At 38.8% G+C, this 24,120-nt stretch overlaps 1 protein-coding gene across 1 annotated transcript in view; it reads right to left on the bottom strand.

Annotated features, from left to right (window-relative positions):
- LOC131675344 (disintegrin and metalloproteinase domain-containing protein 11) overlaps positions 1 to 24,120 on the bottom strand; it is a 2,271,363-nt gene that overhangs the window by 997,140 nt on the left and 1,250,103 nt on the right. Inside the window, exon 10 of the mRNA XM_058954276.1 lies at positions 16,009 to 16,178. Within this exon, the coding sequence (XP_058810259.1) occupies positions 16,009 to 16,178 (170 nt within the window). The remainder of the gene's footprint in view (positions 1 to 16,008; positions 16,179 to 24,120) is intronic.

The following is a 24,120-nucleotide window of genomic DNA, read 5'->3' as shown; positions in this document are numbered from 1 at the left end:
TGCCAATAAATTTACGTTATCTCCCACGAGATGCTTAAGAATACGCGCGTACGTTCGCGAGAGATAGAAACAGTCGACGCTTCTATGTCTGCCTATACAAAGGAAAGCGCGTACATTGTCCTGTTTCTCACAGGCGATGTCGTCGAATATCATAATTGAATTAGGCAATGCATGCTCGGGATCGATCACGGATTCGTACTCCTTGAACGGAAAATACTTCACTCCGTCTATAGGCTTTAACATCTCTTCCAATAATTTATACTTTGGCTGATTAAGAGATATCGAGTACACGTAAACATTTTCGAATCTAACGCCATTGGAGCGAGTGATAAGCGCCAAAAGACCACAAAAAATAGCTCTGATACTATTCGACAGTAAATCTCCGTGACGCTTTGGTTGCTTATCCTCCCGCACGATGACGTCAAAATTTTCTACGGGAAGTTTCACAGTTTGTTCTTTGCAATTCATAATCACGAGACAGAGTTCTAACGATAACTGACCACATGGCTATATATATTCCTGTTTTTATAGTTTTAAACGTTAGTCGTGTGTTGGACTTGATCGAGTGATGATCATATGCGAACGTCAAAGAACAAAGAAAGGACGAGGATTGGTCAATGATATCACCAATAAACTTCCATTTGAAATCCACGTTCCAGGCTATCAATATTGTGGACCAGGAACTAAAATACAGACACGTTTAGCTCGCTATGATCCAGGAATCAATTCTCTCGACGCAGCTTGCAAGCAACACGATATAGCGTACTCGAAAAATCGAGAAAATATCCAGGCTGAAAATATCGCCGACAAAATTTTAGCTGAAAAAGCGTTCAATAGAGATTTCGATAAGGATTCTAGTTTTGGTGAGAAAGCAGCTGCTTTCGCTGTATCTAATGCCATGAAATTAAAATCAAAGTTGGGTATGGGTCTCACTAAGAGAACAAAGAAAAACAAGTCGAAAGGACGCAAGAAAACTAAAAAGTTAGTTAATTTGAAAAGCGTGATCAAAGCGGCCACATTCAAATGGTCCAAGGATAAATTTGCGCGCAAAGTCATCGGTTCTGCTTTGAAAAATGCTCGTATAACCGTTAAAAAAGCTGGTGGAAAAGCAAACATCAACGTTCCATGAATTCTGCCAATATCAACTAAGATGGGTGGAGCTTTGTCCTTCCTCATACCACTTTTTGCAGGCTTGAGTGCAACTGGCGCTCTAGCTGGTGGCGCCGCGTGAATCGTAAAAGGCTTGTATCTCAAACATGATAAAAAAAATTGTAGACTTAATCTTAAACTTTATCTGGGATCAGGTTTGAAAAAAAAAAGTTCGAAACAAATCTACCGCATAGAGCTCTCACAAACACCGACTTGATAAAGTATGCAAAAATTTTGAACATACCAAATTTTCATTTTCGCTGAGTCTTCATGAGAAATGACTAACGAGTTCTGGACCATATTATCACGAATCAGTTATAGTCAACCTTCATGACGCCAAAGGAACAGAGACGCACTGGGTGGCTTATCCGAAAATCGGAAAAAACGTTAGATATTACGACAGCTTTGGAGATCTTAGGCCACCTATTCATTTAATGATGTATCTCGGTGATATCAAGATCAAATACAATACGAAAATATATCAAGATTTCAATTATCACATATGCGGTCATCTTTGTTTACAGTTTATGTACGAGGGTATAAAAGTAAAGGCAACATGAAAATATTAGTAGTCATGTTTGGACAGTCATGGAGGATTCGATAACTCTAACTCTCTCGGGTAATTCTTCACTGTTGGAAACGCAATATTTCCCATCAATTAAACAATCGCAGTATAAACATTACAACTTGGGCTTAGTCGAGTTTCAAACGTTTAACTCAATACCTAATATTAACGTACTTAATAATAAATTTAACGTCGCAAATCAAGTTATCAACATATCTGTCGGGACCTACGAAATCGACGATATTGATAAATTTCTTCGTAGAGCTATGCAGCGTCGCGGCACTGATAATAATAATATAACATTAAGTTTTAAACCAAACAACAACACCTTGCATTGTATAATCAAGTCTCCTAAACCTCTCACAACTTTGATATTACCGTCAGTATTCTCAAGGTGAACGCTGTGAGAGTCTAGTATAACATAACCGCTGGCTCCCTTCAACTGAAACACTGTTCACGATATTCAAAAATTTTTCCAGCAGTACCGTCTGGATATAAAATTATTGAAATTCCCTCTCACGTGATTTATCTTCCAGTTACGAAAAAGTCTGTAGATTATTTACAATTACGCATCGAAATTCAATTAATTTTTGTGGTAAAGGCATAACCAGTATATTACACCTCAAAAACGTATGATGGAATTTGTTTACGATTCAGAGTGGTAGACTATATAAGCACTAAAAAATGCAATTGCCTAATTTTTTCCGCTGCTTTCAACGAAACAGTATAGTCACCTGTCGTCTTCGATGAATCTTTGGCTCATTACGAGATCCATGCTCATCAACCTTACACCATTACATCGTTTAAAAATAGTGACGAGATTCGTATATCAATTTAACATCAAGACTTGTGCCTTCTACCATCCCGCAGGTCGTTACACGTTTGTGGATGATTATGTAGCAACAATAACACTTTGTTAACGAATACTAATTTTATTAATAATGCCATAGTCACATGTTGAAAAATTAGGTATGAGCTGAACGCTATAGAAATAGATAAATGTATGAATGTTGAACTCACAACAGTTATGAAGAACTAGTTATCTCTCTCTCTAAGTCAAACCTTGATTGCCGAAAATGCCGGATGGATAAATATCTTAGAACAAGAGGACCGTAAAATAACTAATGCAAATAGCGACTTTGATATTTTGATTCCTCTGAGCTTTATACTTGGATTCGCTGAGGACTATCGTAAAGTGCTATTGAATATGAAACATGAATTAATCCTCATAAGATCGAGTACCGATTTAAAAGCAGTTTATCAAACGAAGAAGACCCTCAATGACTTTCAAGCTTACGAAGAATTCAAGATGGATGTAACACGTCTCGAATAGCTTATGCTCTACCTGACTGTATCGAATGCAAAGAAAATAGTCTACTCGACTTACTAGGAAGCGAAGGAAGTATTTCAATGAGTTTTCGTAGTTGGGAACTGTATGGATATCCAGCACTGCCTTCAAACAGAAATCACGTCTGGACCGTCAAAACGACAAATCAGTTAGAGAAACCACGCTATGTCATCTTAACCTTCCAAACTAATTGAAAAAATGAACCAAACTCTAACACTAGTATATTTGATCATTGTAACATCAGAAATGTTAAACTGTACCTCAACTCTCAGTGCTATCCATATGGCAATCTCAATATTGATTTCAGTAAAAACCAGTACGCAATATCGTACGATATGTATGTCAATTTTCAAAACGTATAGTACGGTAAAGATGCAGAACCGATGCTCAAAAAACTCAATTATAAAAATTACATGCCACTCATCGTGATTGACTGTTCGTAACAACACGAATCATTAAAGACTGCTCCAATAGATGTGCGCTTAGATTTCAAAACCAGAGAAAATATTCCCAAAGAAACTACACTGTATTGTCCTATTCAACACGATCGCATCGTTCAGTATAATCCAATAAATGAAGATATGAAGAAACTTATGTATCACGGGAGAGGGATATTAAATAATTGACACTCTTCTTAAAATCGCGTAAATCAGAGTGAGAAAGCGTGAAGGAAAATGAGAGGGAAATAAAGCGAGCGAAGTAATAGCCAAGACTAGAAGAGTCAGTTAAAAGTGAGTGCCCATAGAGGCCTGCAATGGCTCGGTCGGTAGGACGACGGACTCGTACCCGGTAGGCCCGGGTTCGATTCCCAGTTCCTGCTGATTGATACAAGCACCACTGAAAAAAGTTTCATGTGCTTGTGCTTTGATCTCAAACACATTGAAAGCCTCCGTCGCTGATTAGCACTGATGGAGCATAAATAGAGCGACATTAAATAAAAAAAAAAAGTGAGTGCCCTAATAGTTAGGCTGCAATTATATTTCTCTGACACTGATTTTTTCGTTTAGTAGTCACTTATATATATATATATATATATATATAAGTTCTCGGGCCAATTTCGCCTCTTTCCAATTAAACTGAAGGGAGGACCAGAAGGCTGTTATGCTTCAGTCCTCTGTATAAATGTAAATGCATCGTCGTTTTTCGACTTATTTTCACTCTAACAGTGGCTTAGAGTGGACGGATCTCTCCAGATCATCCAGTCAAGGTATCATCTAGACTAAGCTCCACCGGTAATCCATCATCAGGCATTCAACGAGAGGACTGAGCGACACATCATCTAGGATTTTCTTCGGGGAAGAAGAAGAACAAAAAGATTGTTCCTGGCCTCATCATCTGATTTTTATCAACTTTGCTGCTACACTACCTTCAATTAATTTGATTTTCACCGTGACTTAATCCTTGAAATTTTTTAAGGGAGAGGCGCGTTTGTGAACAAATTTATTGGAATCGTTGAATTTCTTGAATTTACTGGACCTTTTGGATTTGATTTAATTTATTGGGCTTGTTGGATTTATTGGACTTGTGTGAAGGGACACTTTGGACCAACAAATAAAAAACCATATATGGGTAATTCTTGGCTATTTCGATTGACTTGTAACCCTTAGGTTACGGATTTTTTTTTCATTTGGCACAATTGTTGTACACATAAAACTGAGATTTTTCCCAAATTTTGGAGACGATACATTAATTATATCAAAAGTTATTAACAATTAAAGAAAAATGATAAAAAATTTTCAAACGGCTATATTTTAAAAACTAATAAAGATATCGAAGTCGGATTTTTTTCAAAATACTTATAATGCCTTAAAATTTCGAAATAATTACAACAATAAACAATAAAAAATTTTTTTCGAAAGTTATTAACTTTTTGTTTAAACAATTGCTAATATCTCAAAAAGTATATTTTTTTTTGAAAAATTCTTGCTCCTACGTATTCTTGAGGATTTTTGCTATCGAAATCAATCATAAAATTCAAGGGCCCGACATATCAGAAAGCGTAGCCCTAATCAAAAGAAGACGCCTCGGCGTAAGGCTGCGGTAGCGCTCCAGCGGACTCACGGTCGAAAGCGATTCTCTGTTTATTGAGTCTGTACCCGAATTCCCTCTTGCGATTATCGGTTTCGGTATTCTTCATTAAGCCGATTGGGAATAATAAAACCTATAAACCTGGATTCCGATCTCGCGCGGTCATTTTCTAACTAAATATCATACAATAAAAGCGCGGACGGACCAGAGTGCCCGTGAAGCTTGGAAATCGCGCGAGTCCGAGGCCGCTCGGCTGCTAAAATGGCCTATGTTTTAAGGGGTGAATTCGCGTGAAGTGAATCGCGTCTATCATTGTGCTATACTATACCGCGCAAAATAGAGCAAAATAGTTATATGAACTATCGTCGCCTGGCCTTGTAAAATTTGTGACGGAGAATCTCGGCTAGGCCGATCTCGTCCGTTTAGCTCTCGCAAATGTCCGTGCGCCGCGCCAGGCTGAGAGTGTGTACGTTTGGCACACACACTCATGCTTGGACCTTTTGTTTGCGAGGTGCTGAACACGGGCTGAGCTGACGACTGGAGCGATAGAGATGGCGCAGAAGAAGAGGAAAAGAGAGAAAGAGAGAGAGAGAGAGAGAGAGAGGGAGCGCTCGAATTGCGGAAAATTCGGTGAGTCTCTGCTAGGCTTTGAGCAGAGAAAGTCGTGCGCGCGGATTAACCGAAAGGTCGCGGTTTTTCCAAGTTGGCCCCGCGACCTCGTCGACGTCTCGTTCGCTTTCGGGGACATGCCTGGTGCGCGGACGAGCATTTTTACGTGTGAGGCTGGGTCGCGCCCAGCCGTGTTTTGAAGGATACCCGGCACCGGTGCGAGTGGGTAATCGGCGAGGCGCGTGGGTGCACGCGCGAGCAATTTGGACGTACTACAGCACCGAGCAACAGGGAGGAGGCGGAGACAACAACAGCAGCAATCAACGAGCGAGTTCCGGATTGAGAGAGCAGCATCGTAGAGCAAGCGAGAGAATGAGCGAGGAGATAGATAGCGACGATAACAAACATCAGCGAGACGGTCAACGAGGAGCGCACCAGTGACGTCACGCGGTGGAGCGTTCTAGCCGTCAGAAAGGCTGAAGGTCGAGGTCGGTGCCGTGTTTTCCTCTTATCTCTCTCTCTCTTGCATGTTTGGGCGCCAGCTTATAGGTGGTAGCACGGCAGACCTGCTGGCTATCCCGTTGGTAGTTTAACAGCGGAAAGTATTTTGTCGGGCATTATTGTAGCGATTTAATTTATAAAGAGAATCGGCAGGCTGATCAGCCACCAATTCACCTTTCGCGTTCGGATTCATTGTTGTGCCGCTCGTAGTGTATAAGCGCGAGATCGCTGTCTTGTAACTCATTGTTGACGATTAAAGGATTAGTGTTAATCCGCTGTTGTATTTATTCGCCGCTGTATCACTCCTCATCCCGACTTCGAATCTGTGCGTTTAACGTGTTTATGCTCGACGCGTTATTCAGTCGTGGGAACGTCTTTTGCTTCCCGAATCCCCGAATAAATAATTTGTGCGGACGGTCGCAAGCAGCCCAGACGGGTACGGCCGGAATTCTCCGTTACAAATTCAAAGTAAAAAAATAGTGTAAGAGAAATAATAAGAAATAAAAGATAAAGACCAAATGAACAATTTAATGAATATACTTACCGACTTGACTATAACGGTGTTAACAGTATTTTAATAGTTTGTGCTTCTTTCTCTTTATTCGATCCTCTTTCCAGTGTCACTAATGTATTGATAATCTCCTGCTCCAAAGCGTTGAACTCATCATTCATGTGGAATTTAGTCTTCTCCCAAAACTTCAATATCTCAATTGAGGACATCCTACCATAACCCATATTCCGGTGAAAAAAACTCATTGATCATATCTTCGTACTGCATATTGCTACACTTTCACGTAAGAAATTCAATCCTTAATTATATAAAATAATACAAAATTTGTATTTATTCAATATAAATACAAGAACTTATCCGAATAAAATGACTCTTATACTTGTAGTTTTAACTCTCAAAAAAGTATACTGATGCAATGACGCGAACTGAGGGATATTTTATTCATTTTCACCAAACTATAGCACGCGTTGATCATTAACCTACGTTATATTGATAGTTTAAGAAATCGTTAAAGATCAACCACTGATAACTTTTTAAATACTTATATCATCAAATTCTAATAATTGACTAAAGTGTCTACTAAAAATTTGATGCCTTATATAGTCGATTATTTTCATTGGATAGAAAATTAGGGAAGTAGGGATAATTTTTATTTAGTCCATCTGCTACTCGTGGTATAAAAATAGACTGAAACTCAGTAACAGTCGAATTTGACTATTCGCATCAAGCGTGTTAGTGTTGCAAAAAGAAGTGGTAAGAGCTTTCCGTAATGCAACGATCTCTTGTGAAAAAGTGATATTCTGTACCGATTATGAACGAGAAAGTGATGGACTACAGGTAACTATTTATATTCGAAACTAGTTTATATATTTTCTTTTTATCACATGCATTTTTTTCTAGATGTGAACAAACGAGGTTGGATAGCTTCACCGACGAATGGTCTTGTGAGCATGTGCAACCAGCAGATCTAGCCGTAGCTGGCTTTTATTATACAAGACAGATTGATCTGGTGCGCTGCTTTGAATGTCACGTAGAAATATGTGGTTGGGAAGAAGATGATAATCCTATAACAGAACATGAACGATAGGTTGAACAATGTCGTTTTATTCGCAATAAGGCCTACGGTAATGTGCCAATCGGATCGAGCAATGTACCCATACCACCATAAAGAGGTAGGGATGTTTGTGGAACGTATGAACTCAAGTATCGGTTTGGGGTGTCAGGATAATCAGAGCGCACAACGAGCAGCATAGCTATAGAGAACTTAAATGAAATCAGCCCAGCTGCAGCTAGCTCAGGTACAGCAACAGCCAAGCCTACCTTAGCATCAGTAAATGACATCACGAAGATGCTTACTAATTTTAGTTTAATAGAAAAAATAACGAATACAACAGTTAAGATGGCAAGTGTTCGTTAACAACTTATATGTAATTTCAGAAAGATTATTACTAAACACATTAAAGATATGGAAGAAGTCATTAAAAAATCAGAACAAGATACAACTGATATCTTGCAACAGCTTGAATTTAATGTATGCAAAATATGTTTGGATGCAAGAATTGGTGTAGTCTTTTTACCATGCGTACATGTTTCATGCGGTGAAAGTGCAGTAAAACTCAATCACTGTGCGATATATCGTCAAGTAATTACGAGACGTAATCATGCTTATTTTGTATAAATTTTTCTTAATAAAACATTTTTTATTTTAATTGTGCGTATTGCTTTTTACTATCAATCACTCAATTAATTTTCTCAAAAGAATTAAATAATTCAAATTGTTTATACTAACATATTCATCTCATGATTAAAATCACGTCGAAAAGACTTTTTTTAATAAATCAGTATTCATTTTGATTTCATTTTAAGTTAATATAAACTCTAATAATAAAATAATAGTGTAATTATAAATGATAACTAATTGAATTTTTATGAGTAAGCATCCATTTGGTGATAGCAAGTGCGTTTGTGTAGGCATGCGGTGGATTTGAGCGACCCTTGGTGTGGTTACTGCATAAAGAAAAAGTTTGGTTTGATAGTTTCTTGAGTGAAGGACAACTCAAATCTACAACGTTGATCACAGTTGTTCTTTAAAAAATAAAATTATAATATCATACATAGATGACACTTTATAATATGCGTGAGAAAGAATAAACTTACTTTGCATTGGTCAGCATGTAACGTGAGTAGGCGGTTGCCTGTTTCTCGTCGGTTCCTCTGCCTCTCCCTTTCGCCTTCAGCAAGGCTAAGGGGTCAGTATTGTGCACACGTTTTATATGCGCCTAATACTGTACCTCTTTATCAGCTACCATAAATTACCAGACCCGGCTGAGGTAGACTAAGGAGAGCGAGAGAGAGCGTTGCAGAAGGAAAACGTAAGAAGACGCTGCAGTTGAAGAAAGAGAATAAGTGAGAGAGAACTAGAAAAAGAGAGAGAGAAAGTAACTATTTTCTGATTGATTTTTTTTTCCATAACCAGCTCCACGGATAAGGTGATTTGAATAGGAATATTGGAGGAGTGACATCTTCTTCTATAAAAACGATGGCAACCTCCTTGAACACAAATTCGTTCATGAAAGTCTTGAACCCTTGTACGTCTATAATAAACTCCATCTTGATTGATTAAACATCAAACATTTGAGTCGGCGCCTTTTATATACGACTTACAATCACTCATTCCTCACCATTTTTTTCGACGAATAAAATTTTTTTTTCCCGTTAAAATAATATTTCTTGTTTCTCCCCCCCCCCCAACCCACCCCTAACCATAATTTTTAACCAATCTAATTCGCTGACTCCCGCCATAGTGTTTTTATAATCAATCAGATTCGACTAGTGGTGAAAAAAATGTAATCAATTTGCTAGATTTGATCAGTTGCTCGCTTGTATCAGTGTAAAATGTAATAAAATATTATTTACGTGTCTTTACAATTCCAGATCATGGCTCAGTATTTAAAAGACACTGCTTTTAGGAGTGTCCTTAAAATATTGAGTATTTTAAGGACACTGCCTTCGTAAAGCGATATACGCGCAAAAGTTAATACTAGTGTAGCTACCGTTCAAGATATCGAAAGGTGGTTGAAATTGGATTCATTAGCTCAGTAAAATGCTGAGAAACTTGCTCAAACGTCAAACTTAACAGTAGCTAACAAATAGAAATTGCAGGCAGCTACAATTAGCTGTGTACAATTAGAAATGTTTTGCATCTACTCAATGTTTATAAAATTAAACTTTTAGCGCAGTCATTACTACACAACTTAATGCTGTAATATCGCGTGAACAAGCTGGAGCCTCGCAATCATAATCATAGTTATCATCATCATCATCAGTACACAAAACTCTGAGTGTGGTTGCTACTGGTGTGGAACCATCTAATACTTCACGTACAACGATAAATGTAGCCGAAGATGCAACAATTCACTGAAGTGACATTAACAATGCTTTTAAAGATATAATCAAGACTGGTGTAATTACCAATCTGAAGCATTTAGATTGGCCTATGTTTTTGAGACATACCAAACGATTGTTTCATGCTCAAATCAATGAAGCCTGGAAGCGACATAATTCTATAAAAGTGAATGTTGTATTAAATACTGAGTAAGCAGTTACAAAGAATGACGAGGAAACACTCGATGTAAAGTATTTTAATACAAAAATGATACCAATATACGCAACTAGGAATATAAACAAATGGACATTGAGAATATACTCGAGCCTATCAGCACCAGTACGAAAAAATTCCAAGAGCAAGATTCAGGGTGGTCGTTTCGTGTTATATTAAATGTAACTGTCAATATCATAAAATACAATTCTGTAAAGGTTTCTTCTTATAAGAAATTGCTAGAACCTATCAGACAAAGGAAGGCCTATCTAAATGTGCAAAACTACGATGATGATGAGTGTTTCAAATGGGCTATCCTCTCAGCATTATATCCGGTTGCAATGAATCCAAATCATGTCAGCGCATATACTATGCATCAGCATAAGTATAATTTTAGGAATCTTACATTTTCCATGGATCCGAGGCAAGTCGTTAAATTTGAAAAACAAAATGAAGTTTCAATAAATCTGTATTTTCTAAATTTGGAAAATGGTATTTACGAAGTTTTACTTCGGCATTTGACCGCTGGGAAAAAGGAAAAGTACGAAAACCTTCTTCTAGTGGATAATTATTATGTAGATGTAAATGATGACGAGAATGAAAAAAATATATATACATATATTATGCCATACGTTACTGCATCGAATATTCAAAAAATTCGATTACTTGATTTTTTGAAAAGAAAAAGAAGTATTTCAATGAGTTTTGGAAGTTGGGAATTATATGAGTATCCAATGCTACCTACCAAGAAAAGTCATGTATGAATAGTCAAAACTGCAAATCAACTGGAAAAATCACGTTATGTTATCTTAGCTTTCCAAATTAAACGAAACAATAATCCAACAGTTATTGCTAACGTATTCCATCATTGCAGCATCAGTTTGCAATGTTGTACGACATGTATGCCAATTTCTAGAAGGCATACTACGGTAAAGAGTCTGGAACTGATGCTAAAAAAATCTACCTTTATAAAACAAGTACCTCTCATTGTCATTGATTGCTCTAAACAAAATGAGACATTAAAGAACTCTACAGTGGACTCTTACGCTTGGTGTTTGAAACAAAGAAAAATATTTTTGAAGTAACTTCAGCGTATTGTCTCATTTTACATGATCACATCATTCAATACTATCCAATAAGTGGCGATATAAAGAAACTTATTCAGGGAATGGAGATCGTTGTATCAAACAGATGTCTCTTCTCTTAAGCAGCTTAGTAACAGCCAGAGTGGAGTACGTAGTGTATATGCAAGGTTTCATGATACCTGGCAAAACGTATGCCTTAAAGAAACTAGCGATACTTCCGCTTAACTGCGAGGAAGAACCACTCGTACGATTATTCATACTTCCATTTCCATGGCGAAGACTAATTGAAAAATGAAAGCATCATAATCTCTGGATGGAATTCTATTCTACTACCATGGATTAGAATGAGACTCTGGTAATTTCAAGTACAAGAGCATAAATTCTTCATCACAGACAAACTTCAAAGATGCCACGAATATTTCTGTTTCCGGAGATTTGAAAAAAAGAGCGGTTAGAATTATATGGCCTGAAAGCTTTCAACTTGAATGATTGGGACTATTCCCCTATTGAATATATGAAATCAATTATTGTGTGTCCTAATTTTAACGGTAAATACGTAACGACATGCGTATATCAAAACGTCAAATTTATGAAAAAGTTTTACATAAATGGTTGTTGCATGGACTGGGAAGAGAACGATGAAATTATTGAAGAATTTCTATAAGTATTCGTTGAATAAATGACTTATAGAATAAGACTTATTTTTTATCAATAAAAAAATGTATATATTTACTATTCACCCGCCCATTCTCCCGCACCACTATTTCATCAATAATCAGTGCATACATGGATACGTGCATGCATGCATACGTCGTGATTAATTGTGCATACAATATAAATGAATATATATATATGCATATATATATGTATGAAAACAATATATATGAATATATATGCATTCAAGCATATATAAATGATGATATAAGTGATCGTAAAACGCATACACATGGATTAACTGAGGGGACGCGCGAGGACGCTTTGACTAGTCGCTTTGACTGTAGCTAATATTAGTAACTAATATTAGTAGCTAATATACACAGTAAGAACTGTCAAGAGCTAAAAGCAGCCGTGGCTTAGTTGTTTGAGGCTACGGTCTATCGATCCATAAGACGCGAATTCAATTCCTCGTAGTGTCTGCTCATTTTTTTCGCTGAGCTATATCTGCATTACATATACACATAAGTAAATTATATAAATAAATTAAATTCAATTACATATAAATAAATTTTAATATTTAAAACGTATTTATGATTGGCGGGTGAGGGGGAGGGGCCGGGGCTCTCGCGCGTGATCTAAGAGTGCTGATCTGATAGCTCATGCACTTCAGATCACTGATCTGGGGCCCCGCCTGATCTAAGGCCCCCTGATCTGTGGCCTCTCTAGTGTATCTACTTCAAATCAATTAGAAAAGCCTCGCTATGCCATTTTAGACTTTCAAATTAAACGAAAAAGTTTAGAGACTGCTGATGCTGGTAAATTTAATCACTGTAATATCAGTAATGTAAAACTATTTCTCAATTCTCAATGCTATCCATATGGTCATTTTAACTTGTTCATTCAGAAAAAAATCAGTATGCAGTATATTATGACATGTATGTTAATTTCCCAAAGGCTTACTATGAGAATGAAAATGCGCTATTGCTCAACAAGAATGATTTTATAAATAACATTCCTCTAATAGTTATTGAATGTTCGAAACAAAATGAATCAATCAAGACAGTACCTGTATATATACGACTTAAATTTGAGACTATAGATAATTTTCCTGACATTACTGGTGCCTATTGTTTAATTCTACGTGATCGAATCGTGGAATATAATTCAATCAGCGGTGATGTGAGAAAATTAATTTATTATAATACTAATGAAAAAATCATTTAAAAACAAAATTTATAATGTAGTACCAATTGTTTTTTTTTGTATTAAATTATACTAATAAACGGAAGTTCAATAAAAAAATTACTATTCTTCATTAGAGCTACATTATCCTCTTCATCAGCTATTACGGTGTGCGCATACTCCCTCTACTATTTATAGCTATAGCTTGTTCAAGAAGAGAGAGAGAAAGAGAAGCACTCACACTACTGGGAACGCGCCTAGCCAGCATATGTTTAGTAAGCTGAAAACGCTACCACCTCTCCATAACGAGCTCACCTCAAACGCTAGAGATGCTACCCTCTCTCCGAGGGTCCACCACGCCAAGCCAGCATATAGCTAACCAAGTATCCTAACAATTTCTACAGTGTCTTAGCTTAACAATCTCTATAGAAGGAACCTACCTTGACAATTGATATATTACAATTTATTATTTTATTATTTACTATTAAAGGGAGGAGGGGCTCTCGGGGGTCGCGATTAGGTCAAAGAAGGACTCCGGGGGAGTGTTGAGAGATACCATCCATTCTCTGACCACCGATAACGTATGCGCAACGCGCGCGCATATGCAAACCCCTATATACGTTTCAAGCCAGCTGGAACGCCCACGATGTAGCTTGAAACATATATTGCTTATCTACTACAACCTATCAAGTACCTGTCTACCTCGGATCACTATCTGACGTTGAGACTACGGATAATACGAGACAGATTGTTGACAGCGGGAGTTGCACAGGGCTTTTGAAACTTTGAAGGTTGTAAGAGGGGTCAGCCACCGTGCGCCTTGGGCTGGTCTCTGCTAAATTTTCTGGGTTCTTTCTCGATAAAGAAAGCCGGCGCTGACTTTCACAGGCTGAAGTTCGCTCTGGTTGGGAAGGTTGATACAAATAATCGGACACGTTAATTCAATTATACTACATATGGCGATCACATTTATTGACGCCTTTTCACAAATATCACTACAAGATTTACTTCACCGCGGTGAGCGCGCTCGCTCAACCTTTCCGCGACCAGAGTTCGCGGGATCACGCGAGCGAGATCGCTCAGCGTGCGCGATAAAATCAAAATAGGCTAATGTCTGTAATCGAGCAAGAGCTGGCGCGAGAGAGATTAACTGGCTTTGGACCCACCGGATGCCGACGGTCCGTCGACAGAGAGGCGACGCCGGCGAAAGCGTAGTCCCGCAGAAAACGGTGCCCTGGCGACGATGGAAGCCGCTGCAGGAGGGGCCGCAGCACGGCCTTTGCTTCGTAGACGGCGAATGGTCGCTGCGTATACTGGCTCTGCTTCGGACAACTGGCTTCCTGGCAAACGTGGCAGTCGCACCAATGGCCAAAATGCTTCCTTCTGGCCAAAATCTCGCTTCATCCAGTCTTCTCCTAGGCGGCCCTAATTACTCGAGAGCTCGCGCCTAACTGCCCTTCCTCTCTCTTAATTTCTCTGCCTCGCGCCGCAGCTCTCCCACTTCTCTCGCCGTCAAAAATCAGTCAAAATCGCTCTCTCTCTCTCGCTCTTCTCGCTCTCACTCGCACTCACGGCGACACCTCCTCTCTCCATATCCTGCAACGACACAAGTATGTAGTCGCTATATAGCGTACACTTGGTCGCTGCGTTCACGCGAGGAGAGTGCCGCACACAGGGCTAGCGAACATCGCTATAACCCTGTCACAAGGTAAAAAAATAAACGAAAGTTTTGACAAGCATACAACGACTTGAAGAGTTAAGAGTCGCGTACGTACACCAGACGATATCTGAGAATACGATTTTTGTGATTGCGGGCGTAATTCCGATCGATTTTTTTCTCTTTGAAATAAAATGGATATACATACAAAATGCGAACTTCAGATGGGCTGATGTTTTGATGCAAGAAAGGATGAGGACATTACAAAAATGGTAGACTAAATGGACAACGAACGGACAAGAACATTGGACACACAGAATAAAACGGGAGGTTGAATCTCGATAAGACAGAAAAAGTAAACTTCTCTATTATCCAACTTTTATCTAAATGAGAGTGCTTCGAAAAGTATCTCTTCAGAATGAATAGGATGACGACGCCGGATTGTATTTACTGCCAACATGCCTGAGATGAGGTGAAACACACGTTCTTCGCATGTAACCGTTTTGCTAAAAAAACTATTAGAAAGTTTACGTTAAAGAAGTAATCTCAAAAGTTTTTACTTTTATTAAACTACAACTTTCAAAATATGAGCTAGTTGAACGGATGAAACACTTTGTTTACTGCGCAAGCTTTTTTTCAGAAACGTTTAGAACGAGAACGTTTTTACTATCCAAGTTAGTCCACTAGAAGAGCTTTTTGAGTTCTTCATTCAATTTCCAAAGATAAATTTTTATTTATTGATACAGTAAAGGAAAGTGTATTCATGTACGCTACGTTATAATTAATAATTTCACATTGTTCAATAATACAAATTCCTAGTATGTCACCGTCTACCTAAAATCTATTCTATATTTCGAATTTGAATGGAACTATCAGTTAAGCTTCGCGCAATTTCAGATTCTAGCATATAGGCTAGTTATTAATAAGAGCAACGAGATGATATTTGTTTTCGCAACGTTAGTTAGTTGAACATATAGGATTATATTACGAATAATTTATCTTGTTATTTATATGATAAAATAGCTACAATAACTTGTAAAATAGTAATTTTAGGTACATACATAGTTTTCATAAATTAATGATACAAAATCAATATTCGTAACAAATAAAATACTTACGTTAGTAATTGAGCAGTATCATGCGTAGTTTGAAACATTCTCGTTTTATAATCATCAAAATTCAACAAAGCTCGACTAATATCAGTATTCTTATCAACGGTTATTTGATTGCCACCTTGCCATGTTTCAATGTATACAACTGAGACTCTTGTATTCAAAGTACGAAAATACTGTAATAATATAACAATTTATATTCATCAAACACTATGGATATACTTTTTTACAATATATATGGGTGTGTGTATACATACTTAAAAATAAATCTTAATAACTAAAAAATTCATGAAATAAACACTTAAAAGAGAATAAGTCTATTTTTAAAATCTGACTAAAATACTATTGTCACGAGTTGTGTATAGCCGAAACGTTCGACTAGCACCAACACATAATGTCAACAAGTGCTTATACATAGTCCGATATCTTTCTCACCAATGCAAAAATCGAGAGGAAGCAGCAACGCGGCAGTTAGTGTTTCCGGAGACGGCACGATATATCGTCGGCCTGATTAATGCTGAATCGTAAGCCTTGTACCAAATTTTCGAGCAAGCTTTCAGCCAAATCAAAATTCATGAAAATTAAAGATATAAATACTATGGCACACAACATGCAGAATCAGATACAGTACACTCTATCAGTACGTTCAGTCAGATTCACAAAGTACATTAATTCACACGATTCAGTCAGATTTACTCACAAGTAAATTTCCACAGTTATCCTTCTCCGACTTCAATAATACTGAAATATAGTTATACTTGTAGTATACCAAAAAATAACAGATACTTATTTTTTTTATTTGCTGATATGTATTTAAGAGAGTGGAAACGATCCTCGAAAGTTACCCTCAAAGTTAATTTTTTTCCATTATCTTCAATTCTATTTGATGTTAGTGTATATCCGTCGATAAAAAAATACGTGTGTATTATTTTTTAATATACTACAACTTTACTCAGTATTACTGAACTTGGGGGCGGACACCTAGGGTACTTTCCTTATTATTGTAGTAAAACATAGTCAAATACTCTTTATTACACATATTTATTTACACTTAACTCAAGAATGAATCAAGAACATAGGAGCCACACGCGCGCCGTGTTACTTTCAATCTGCGTAACTTAGTATTTAGACTCAGGAATATCTTTTTTCCGAGTATCATAGCTGAAGCTAGACTAACTCATGTGACGCGTCCAATTAAATCGTTTAGCGCGAATATTAGCGAGCGGCTATCGATTCAATGAGTAGCGCTATCTCTCTCTGTCTCTCTCTCTCTTTTTTTGGAGGAATAATAAATATATTCCATCTACTAACAATTAATTATTTTATCCCGTTTTCGTGATTATATCTTCATTGCGAAGCGAATTAAGAAACAAAAACTTCCAACCCATGACATACGTAAATAAATTTCTGGTACTAGGTTTGGAGTTTTTTAGTGAAAGAATTGGGATATGTTATGCCTTGTTATTGTGTTTTGATTAATGTGACAGCGCAAATAGCGAATTGTTCAAGGAATGCAGTGTAGAGGCGGCAAAGATAGAAAAAATGTCGTAAAGAATGTTACGCAAAATTCAACCGTAAATAACGAGAGACGTTGGTTATCATAACCTATCGCTGAGTTTAACGGATTCCGTAGTTTCGGGCATAATGGATTTATTTGACTGATTTTGAAGTTCTTATCAGTCTCTGCACCTCAGCTTCTTTATTGTTGTAGATTAAGTGTGGTTTCTCCTATATGCGATAACGGTTGCACGTATGTATCATTCACAGCCACTCACGCTCAACACAAGTTCGTTGAGAGATTTGCGGAATAAACAACAATTGTAAAATAAATCTATTCGGAGCTACTAGTTGCACTTGAGTAGTTAGAAGTGCTTATTTCTCAAGAGAAAGATAACAAAAAGATAAACTAGGAACTTAACTAGTTATTGAAATAGAGTTGTACAATTTAGACGCGATCCCCGAGATGGACTGACTATCGTTGACAAAGAATGCCTCGCAAGAGCGCTAATTTTCTCGTCTTGGCTCATCGTGAGTGGAGGTAGTGCGCTTCGTTCTTGTCAACTTTTGTGCAGGTGGAATCGTTTCACGTCTAGATCGCGCTCACAAATCAATTATGATTTTCACTTCATTACCTAATTTTGTCTGCCTTTGCCACTTGACTCTATGAGAGGAATTTTTTGAGAACTCTTACACAGTCATTAACAAATACATACAAATTTACGGTGTCCTTATGTCAACCCTACCTATGTCAGCCTTCTCGGGACATAACAGGATATATAGACATTTTGCTCTCATATAATACTAAAGCCATTATACAGACTAACTTATTTATCTTGTCATTAGAGAATTCTACTCGGTTTACTCCTATCGTCTATCGACGAAAATTCATAGTAATCACCGCTCACGAGATACTCAAAAACTTTCACAAAACAAAAGATCCAATTCATGGGTTAATAGGTTCAAGGTTAGTTTAATAATTAATAGGCTGCGAGTTTGATTTTATTTATTAAGTGAGCAATCACAACATCAATGCCGACGCAATTGCATGCAATCCAGTCATAGTCGAAGGGGAGAACAATTCCGAATGACTACGTGTAGCATTACATGAGCTTGCCAACAACCTAGAAAGTTCAGGATGAGTTCATTGCTCGTCGGTGAGAGCTTGTTTTCTCACAAATTTAACAAAGAGAACTCGCGAAAGGGACAAGAAACAGTTCAGGACCGCGAACTCTGGAAAGTCATGTGAGTGAAAACGGAAAAACACACTTACTAGCGATATTTTCAACTCCAAAGAAAGTTCAGAATGTCGAGTAAAGGAACGAAGAACGAAGTCTAAACTCAACGAAAGAAGAAGATATTTATCAAAAAAACCCTTCAGATTAAAGTGCCTAGTCAGTGAACCTATTAACCCTCTATAATCTAATGAAACTATTACAAGCCAATAATAAAGGCAACCGATAGCTCATGAATACCGGGAAAGGCTCATGCTTGAGTTACAGTATCATGTCATATTACAGTAATAAACTATAATAAAGCATCGACTTTGTACAAGAAGCCGCCTACATATTGAAAATGGTAGATTATCTACCAGTTTTGGTAAAACGATTGACAACGAAGAAACAAATGACAAAAATCCAGTTACAAATCAAAAATTACTAATGAAAAATGCAGATCAAAATATTAACCAGTAATCGAAAGCATGGCCATTACCATGCCAATTTTCACATGTCATCAAATGTTACTTATCTGTTCTCATAGAAATAGCGGTACTGCTACCGAATGAAGAAAGAAAATCACCATATGTCACCAATATCGAGCGACTGATGCAAGAAGAAAGATCATCATTTTGTAATGGACTTTCATGAAATAGCTTAGGAATAAACAACGAAGTTATGAAGTCTATATTTCAAGGTATAAAAAAATCAAGGCTTATAAGGTTGACATCGAATCATGATACTATGATTATATGGTTTTATGGTTTGATAGTACTTTAGCAAGATATATTTGTGTTTCCACTTTGCATTCTTTATACACTAATAAAATATAAAATTATCTTTGGCCAGAGATGTTTTCACACAACTATATGTAAAATCTTACAAAATGCCAGTAAAATCAGATGATAAGTATTGTGATGATGCGTCATCACACAAAAATATATATTACCGGCACTTGCGGCAGAACAGCCACGACCGCATACACCCGCCCACGCACCTCCGAATCTCGCGAACTATGGCCTCTAGAAGTTTCCCTGACCGATTCGCACGACCCTTACGCTCGCGTACAACCCCTCGCGCACTCACGACCTGATCCGACACTCCCCCGGGGAGCTAGAAGCTCTTAAAGTTTCCAGCCGCGATCAGCTGATCGCAAGCCCCCGTTAACTAAGGCAGACCTAGTTAGACTAGAAGTAGGAGCGACCGAGCGCGTGAGAGCGAGCGAGACCGCCGACGCTAGACCGATCGGAAGCGAGCGAGGGGAATCGGTAAGACCAACGAGCGGTGGATAGAAGAGGATAGACAAGCGACGCTAGTTGACCGGCCAATCGTTATCAGCTTAGGGGTGGTCGGACTAATGAGTGAAAACCGACGCTATCTTCGCGACTAGTAGGCAAATTAGGCGCGAAGGACCGACCAATAAACAAATTGCGCGGGCAAAAAGTATTAAAATAGACGGCGCTGAGACCCGGCTTAGCAACAAGCCGGCTAATCAACACTAACTAAGGGGAAGTAAACCAGGAGAAGCGGCGCGTCGCCGAAAAACGGCGCGCCAGTGACCGTTAAGCCTCGACGGTGAGTTCGACATACCCGTTGAGCCTCGATGATGCGCGGCACCCGCAAGTAGACAAAGGAAATAGGAAACAGATAGGAATAGATAAGCGAAATAGTAAGAAATAAGAAAGTGCAGAAATAGATAAGCGAAATAGTAAGAAGTAGGAAAGTGCAGAAATAGATAAGCGAAGTAGAAAGTAGAAAAGTGCAGAAATAGATAAGTGAAGTAGAAAGAAAAGAAAGTGCAGAAATAGATAAGTGAAGTAGAAAGAAAAGAAAGTGCAGAAATAGATAAGTGAAGTAAAGAAAAGAAAAATAGATAAGTGAAATAGAGGAAAACAGATAGGAACGCAGGAATAGAAAATAGAGATAAAGCAGTATAACTGCGGCAGCAATAGGCCCGCCGACCACAAACAATCCCCTCAGCAGAGGTCATAATTATTCTGTGGAGACGATCAAGTGAGTACACCCTTCTTTTATGTATACCGTGTGTTGCCCGTCCTCATCCTCGGGAGTGCCGTTAGACCTTCGCGCGTCGGAGTGATCCTCTTATACATTTTCACCGTTGACCTTTCGAGTGATTCCCCGCTGTCGCACCGTTATGTTGTCCGTTATCGAAAGACAAGTTTTCGCGCGCGCATCTACGTGCTGTAAGATCCTCGCTTAACCTAAATAAATCCTTGATTGGAAGCGGGTTTTTCCGTCAAGTCGCGTGACCGCCGAGCGTCCGCGTCCTCGCGAGTGCCGCATGACCTTCGCGCGCCCGATACGATTTCGCGAGCACGCACCTTGCAGTAGAACTCTCAGACACCGTTTCTAATCTGCTACATTGCGCGTTGCTTGACCGACAAACTTCCCGCGCGTGTGCGTATCCTCACATCCTCCGCGCGCACGCCGGTTGACCGCCGACTTCCGCTCATATAATTTCCTGGATAAATGAGTTGGATTTGGAGTGTTTCTGGTTGCCACGCAGGCGCAAATTCCCCGTGCGCACGCCAGTTACGGGGACTCCTTTGTGCGACGATCGGTTGGATAAAGTAATTAAGTATCGTATGACCTTCGCGCGTGCGACAAATCTTGTGCGTGTTGACGAATCCCTTTGTTACAACCGGACGAACATTAGGTGAGTCGCGCTTGACCTTCGGTATTGTGTGCGCGCTATTAGTTTGTTTTCACCGTAGGATTATCGTTCTAAATTGTTAACATTGCCGGTCGAGTAGCTGACCTTCGTACGATCGACCGATTCCGTGTGTTTATTCGAGTGAATTCCGAGCCAGCGCGAGATAAATATTTTGCATACGACAACTACGCATTCGCGACTTACCGCTTGTGTTGACGATTGCCTGCCTAAATCGACTTCGCGTCGTAGTACGCCACTCGCGTCCCCCTGTAACCTAGACCAGGCTGACCATAGCGACGGGTAGATCACTGGGGTTGACCTGGGAAGTTCTTTTTGCATAATAAATTTGAGTTACCCTTAAACCTGACTTATTACTGACTAATAATTTGATCGCCTCATCCCCCGTAGCTTTCGCGATCGGTCTGAGATCGGTAAGCGCGTGCGCGAATACCCTAGTTGTCACCTAGCCGATAGCCGCCGTCGCGGGAGCCACGCCACCAGTACAGGGAAGGAGCTATCCCCTAAACCACTAGTCCGTCAGTCGGGGCGCCCCTGTGACGCCCCCCCTCGATGTACCCGCTTCTGGGTTAGGATCCGCCATGCCCTGAACTACACCTAGCTAGCCGAACGAGCCGCAGCCGTGGGTGGCCTTGTAAACCACCCGTTGTCCCCCTTCCCCTCTCGCTCGACGTGTCTCTTCGTTTCAGACTCGAACGAATTCGTAGCCTAGGATTTCGCGCTCCCACTTCATCCTTCACAGGTGATAGCCGGCCACGCGCGCAAAGAGCACCGACGGCGACGAGGAGGGAGGTAGCGGGGAAACCACCCGACCCTCACAGCGACCAGCAGGACCTTGCCGAGAACCAGCCAACGTTGCAGCGCTACCTGCTCTCCTAACGCGAGAGCACGGTAGCTGGCGCCCAACGAAATAAAAATAAAAGCTGCACACGTTGTCTCGGCTGACTGCGCGCCGCTGGCGACAGTGCGAGACCGGAGAAATACCCGTTTAATATTTTTCCCCTCCCTCTCCTCCGTCGCAGTATATAAAAAAAAGACAGAATTGAAGAATTTCTGAAACAATCAATCGAACATCATAAAACACTAATTAACTCAACGCCTCAAAGAAACGAGCATTGAGCAACTGTTTTTATGCAACCGACGCCTCTCAGATTATCATCAGTAGAAATATAAAAGGACCGTTACGAACATGTAACCGGACAATCAGTTCTATATCAATCTGCATCAATTTACATTATCGAATCGAGAATTTTTGATAGAAGCAAATATAATGACTAATATGAAGACATTTCAGTCCGAAAAGGAAACAAAAGATATCATCATCATCCCAAAAGTTCCTATTCATCACTGCAGAGAAAGAGTAGTGATTTTGATTGGATGTTGATGTAGATCAACGGCATCAGGGATTTTTTCTCGAAGGACTTCATTATCGAACAACAATAAAGGATCGTTTGAAGAGTTTCCACGAACCGCAGAGCTAAGCTGATGAAGTGAAAATGGATGCCGTGCCTGAAAGCAAGATCATAAATTAGCAATGCGATATTAAAATCGAAAAGAAGCAAGTCAACAGTCGAAATAATTGAGACCACTTTAACCGATCTGAAACTATAGCGAAATCGCAACCAGGATCGAGACTAAAGTCGAGGCCGACAGAAATGGGGGGAACAGCGAGTACAATCACGAAGGCAACCGATGAAAGATTTGGTTATTTCATCGGAATCTTCCAGGGCAGTAGTCACTATACGATGGAATAGACGAACAGAAAAAGAACAGACCATTTGTTAAGACAAATTAGATTAAAAGAAATTTTTTCCTAAAATCTACCACTTTAACCTTTACTTCAATATGCTAACAGTTAATTAATTATTATCGTATTTTTTCCCTAAAGTACACTAATTTAGCTTTTGGATGCCATTCAGCCCATTCTGCTACCTCTTTTCATTCCAAAAATCTATGAAAAAGAAAATGCATACGTTTGCAATCGGATTTTTAAATTTGTTGACATTTTTCCCTAATATGCGATATCTTAGACCAATATATCTTTCTTATATAGTGATGAACGCCATTTACGGTTTCACTCACGGTGACACTTGGTTTAGTCGCCATAATACCATAGATAGAGCAAGTTCTAAATGTCTTTATCCTGAAAAAACTTTCGGTACGTAGAATATAAGCCAAAAATCAGCAACTTAACCCTTTCGGTCACGTTCATTTGATCATCAGCATAACCTACTATCTTAAGGTTTTTGGTGTCGTTGATTATGAAAATGATGTTAGAATTTGCAAATTCTAAATGGCGGCTCCAATGTGGCCGACGAAAAACGTTGACTTCTGTAAATATGCTTTAAAAATTCTTTTTATTACGTTTTTAGGGCTAGGTTTTTTTATTTCAATTGATGAATCTGAAACTCCTTTTCAAACATCCTCCCCATTTGATACACAAGCTTGGAAGCGCCTATTACAGATTTTGTTTTTTACTTTATTTAATTATTTTTGTACTGTTTCTGAATTAGCCATTTTTATTAGTTTGATCATCTTTTGAATATCTAGAGGTAATTTTTATACATAATTTTGTATAGCAATTACTTTTTACTCGTAGCAGTTATTTTTTGCTCCAATGCACAGTAGAACGTTGCAAATGGTATTTGTAGAATTTTTAGGATCTAATATTATATTCGTTATCAGCGACCTCAAATATTTATAAAACGAGTT

This window comes from Phymastichus coffea, unplaced genomic scaffold (genome assembly GCF_024137745.1).
Source record: "Phymastichus coffea isolate CEN01 unplaced genomic scaffold, Cenicafe_Pcof_1.1 PCOF00019, whole genome shotgun sequence".
NCBI lineage: Eukaryota > Metazoa > Arthropoda > Insecta > Hymenoptera > Eulophidae > Phymastichus > Phymastichus coffea.
Note: the sequence above shows the minus strand (reverse complement) of the source record. Positions and strands in the feature narration are given on the sequence as shown.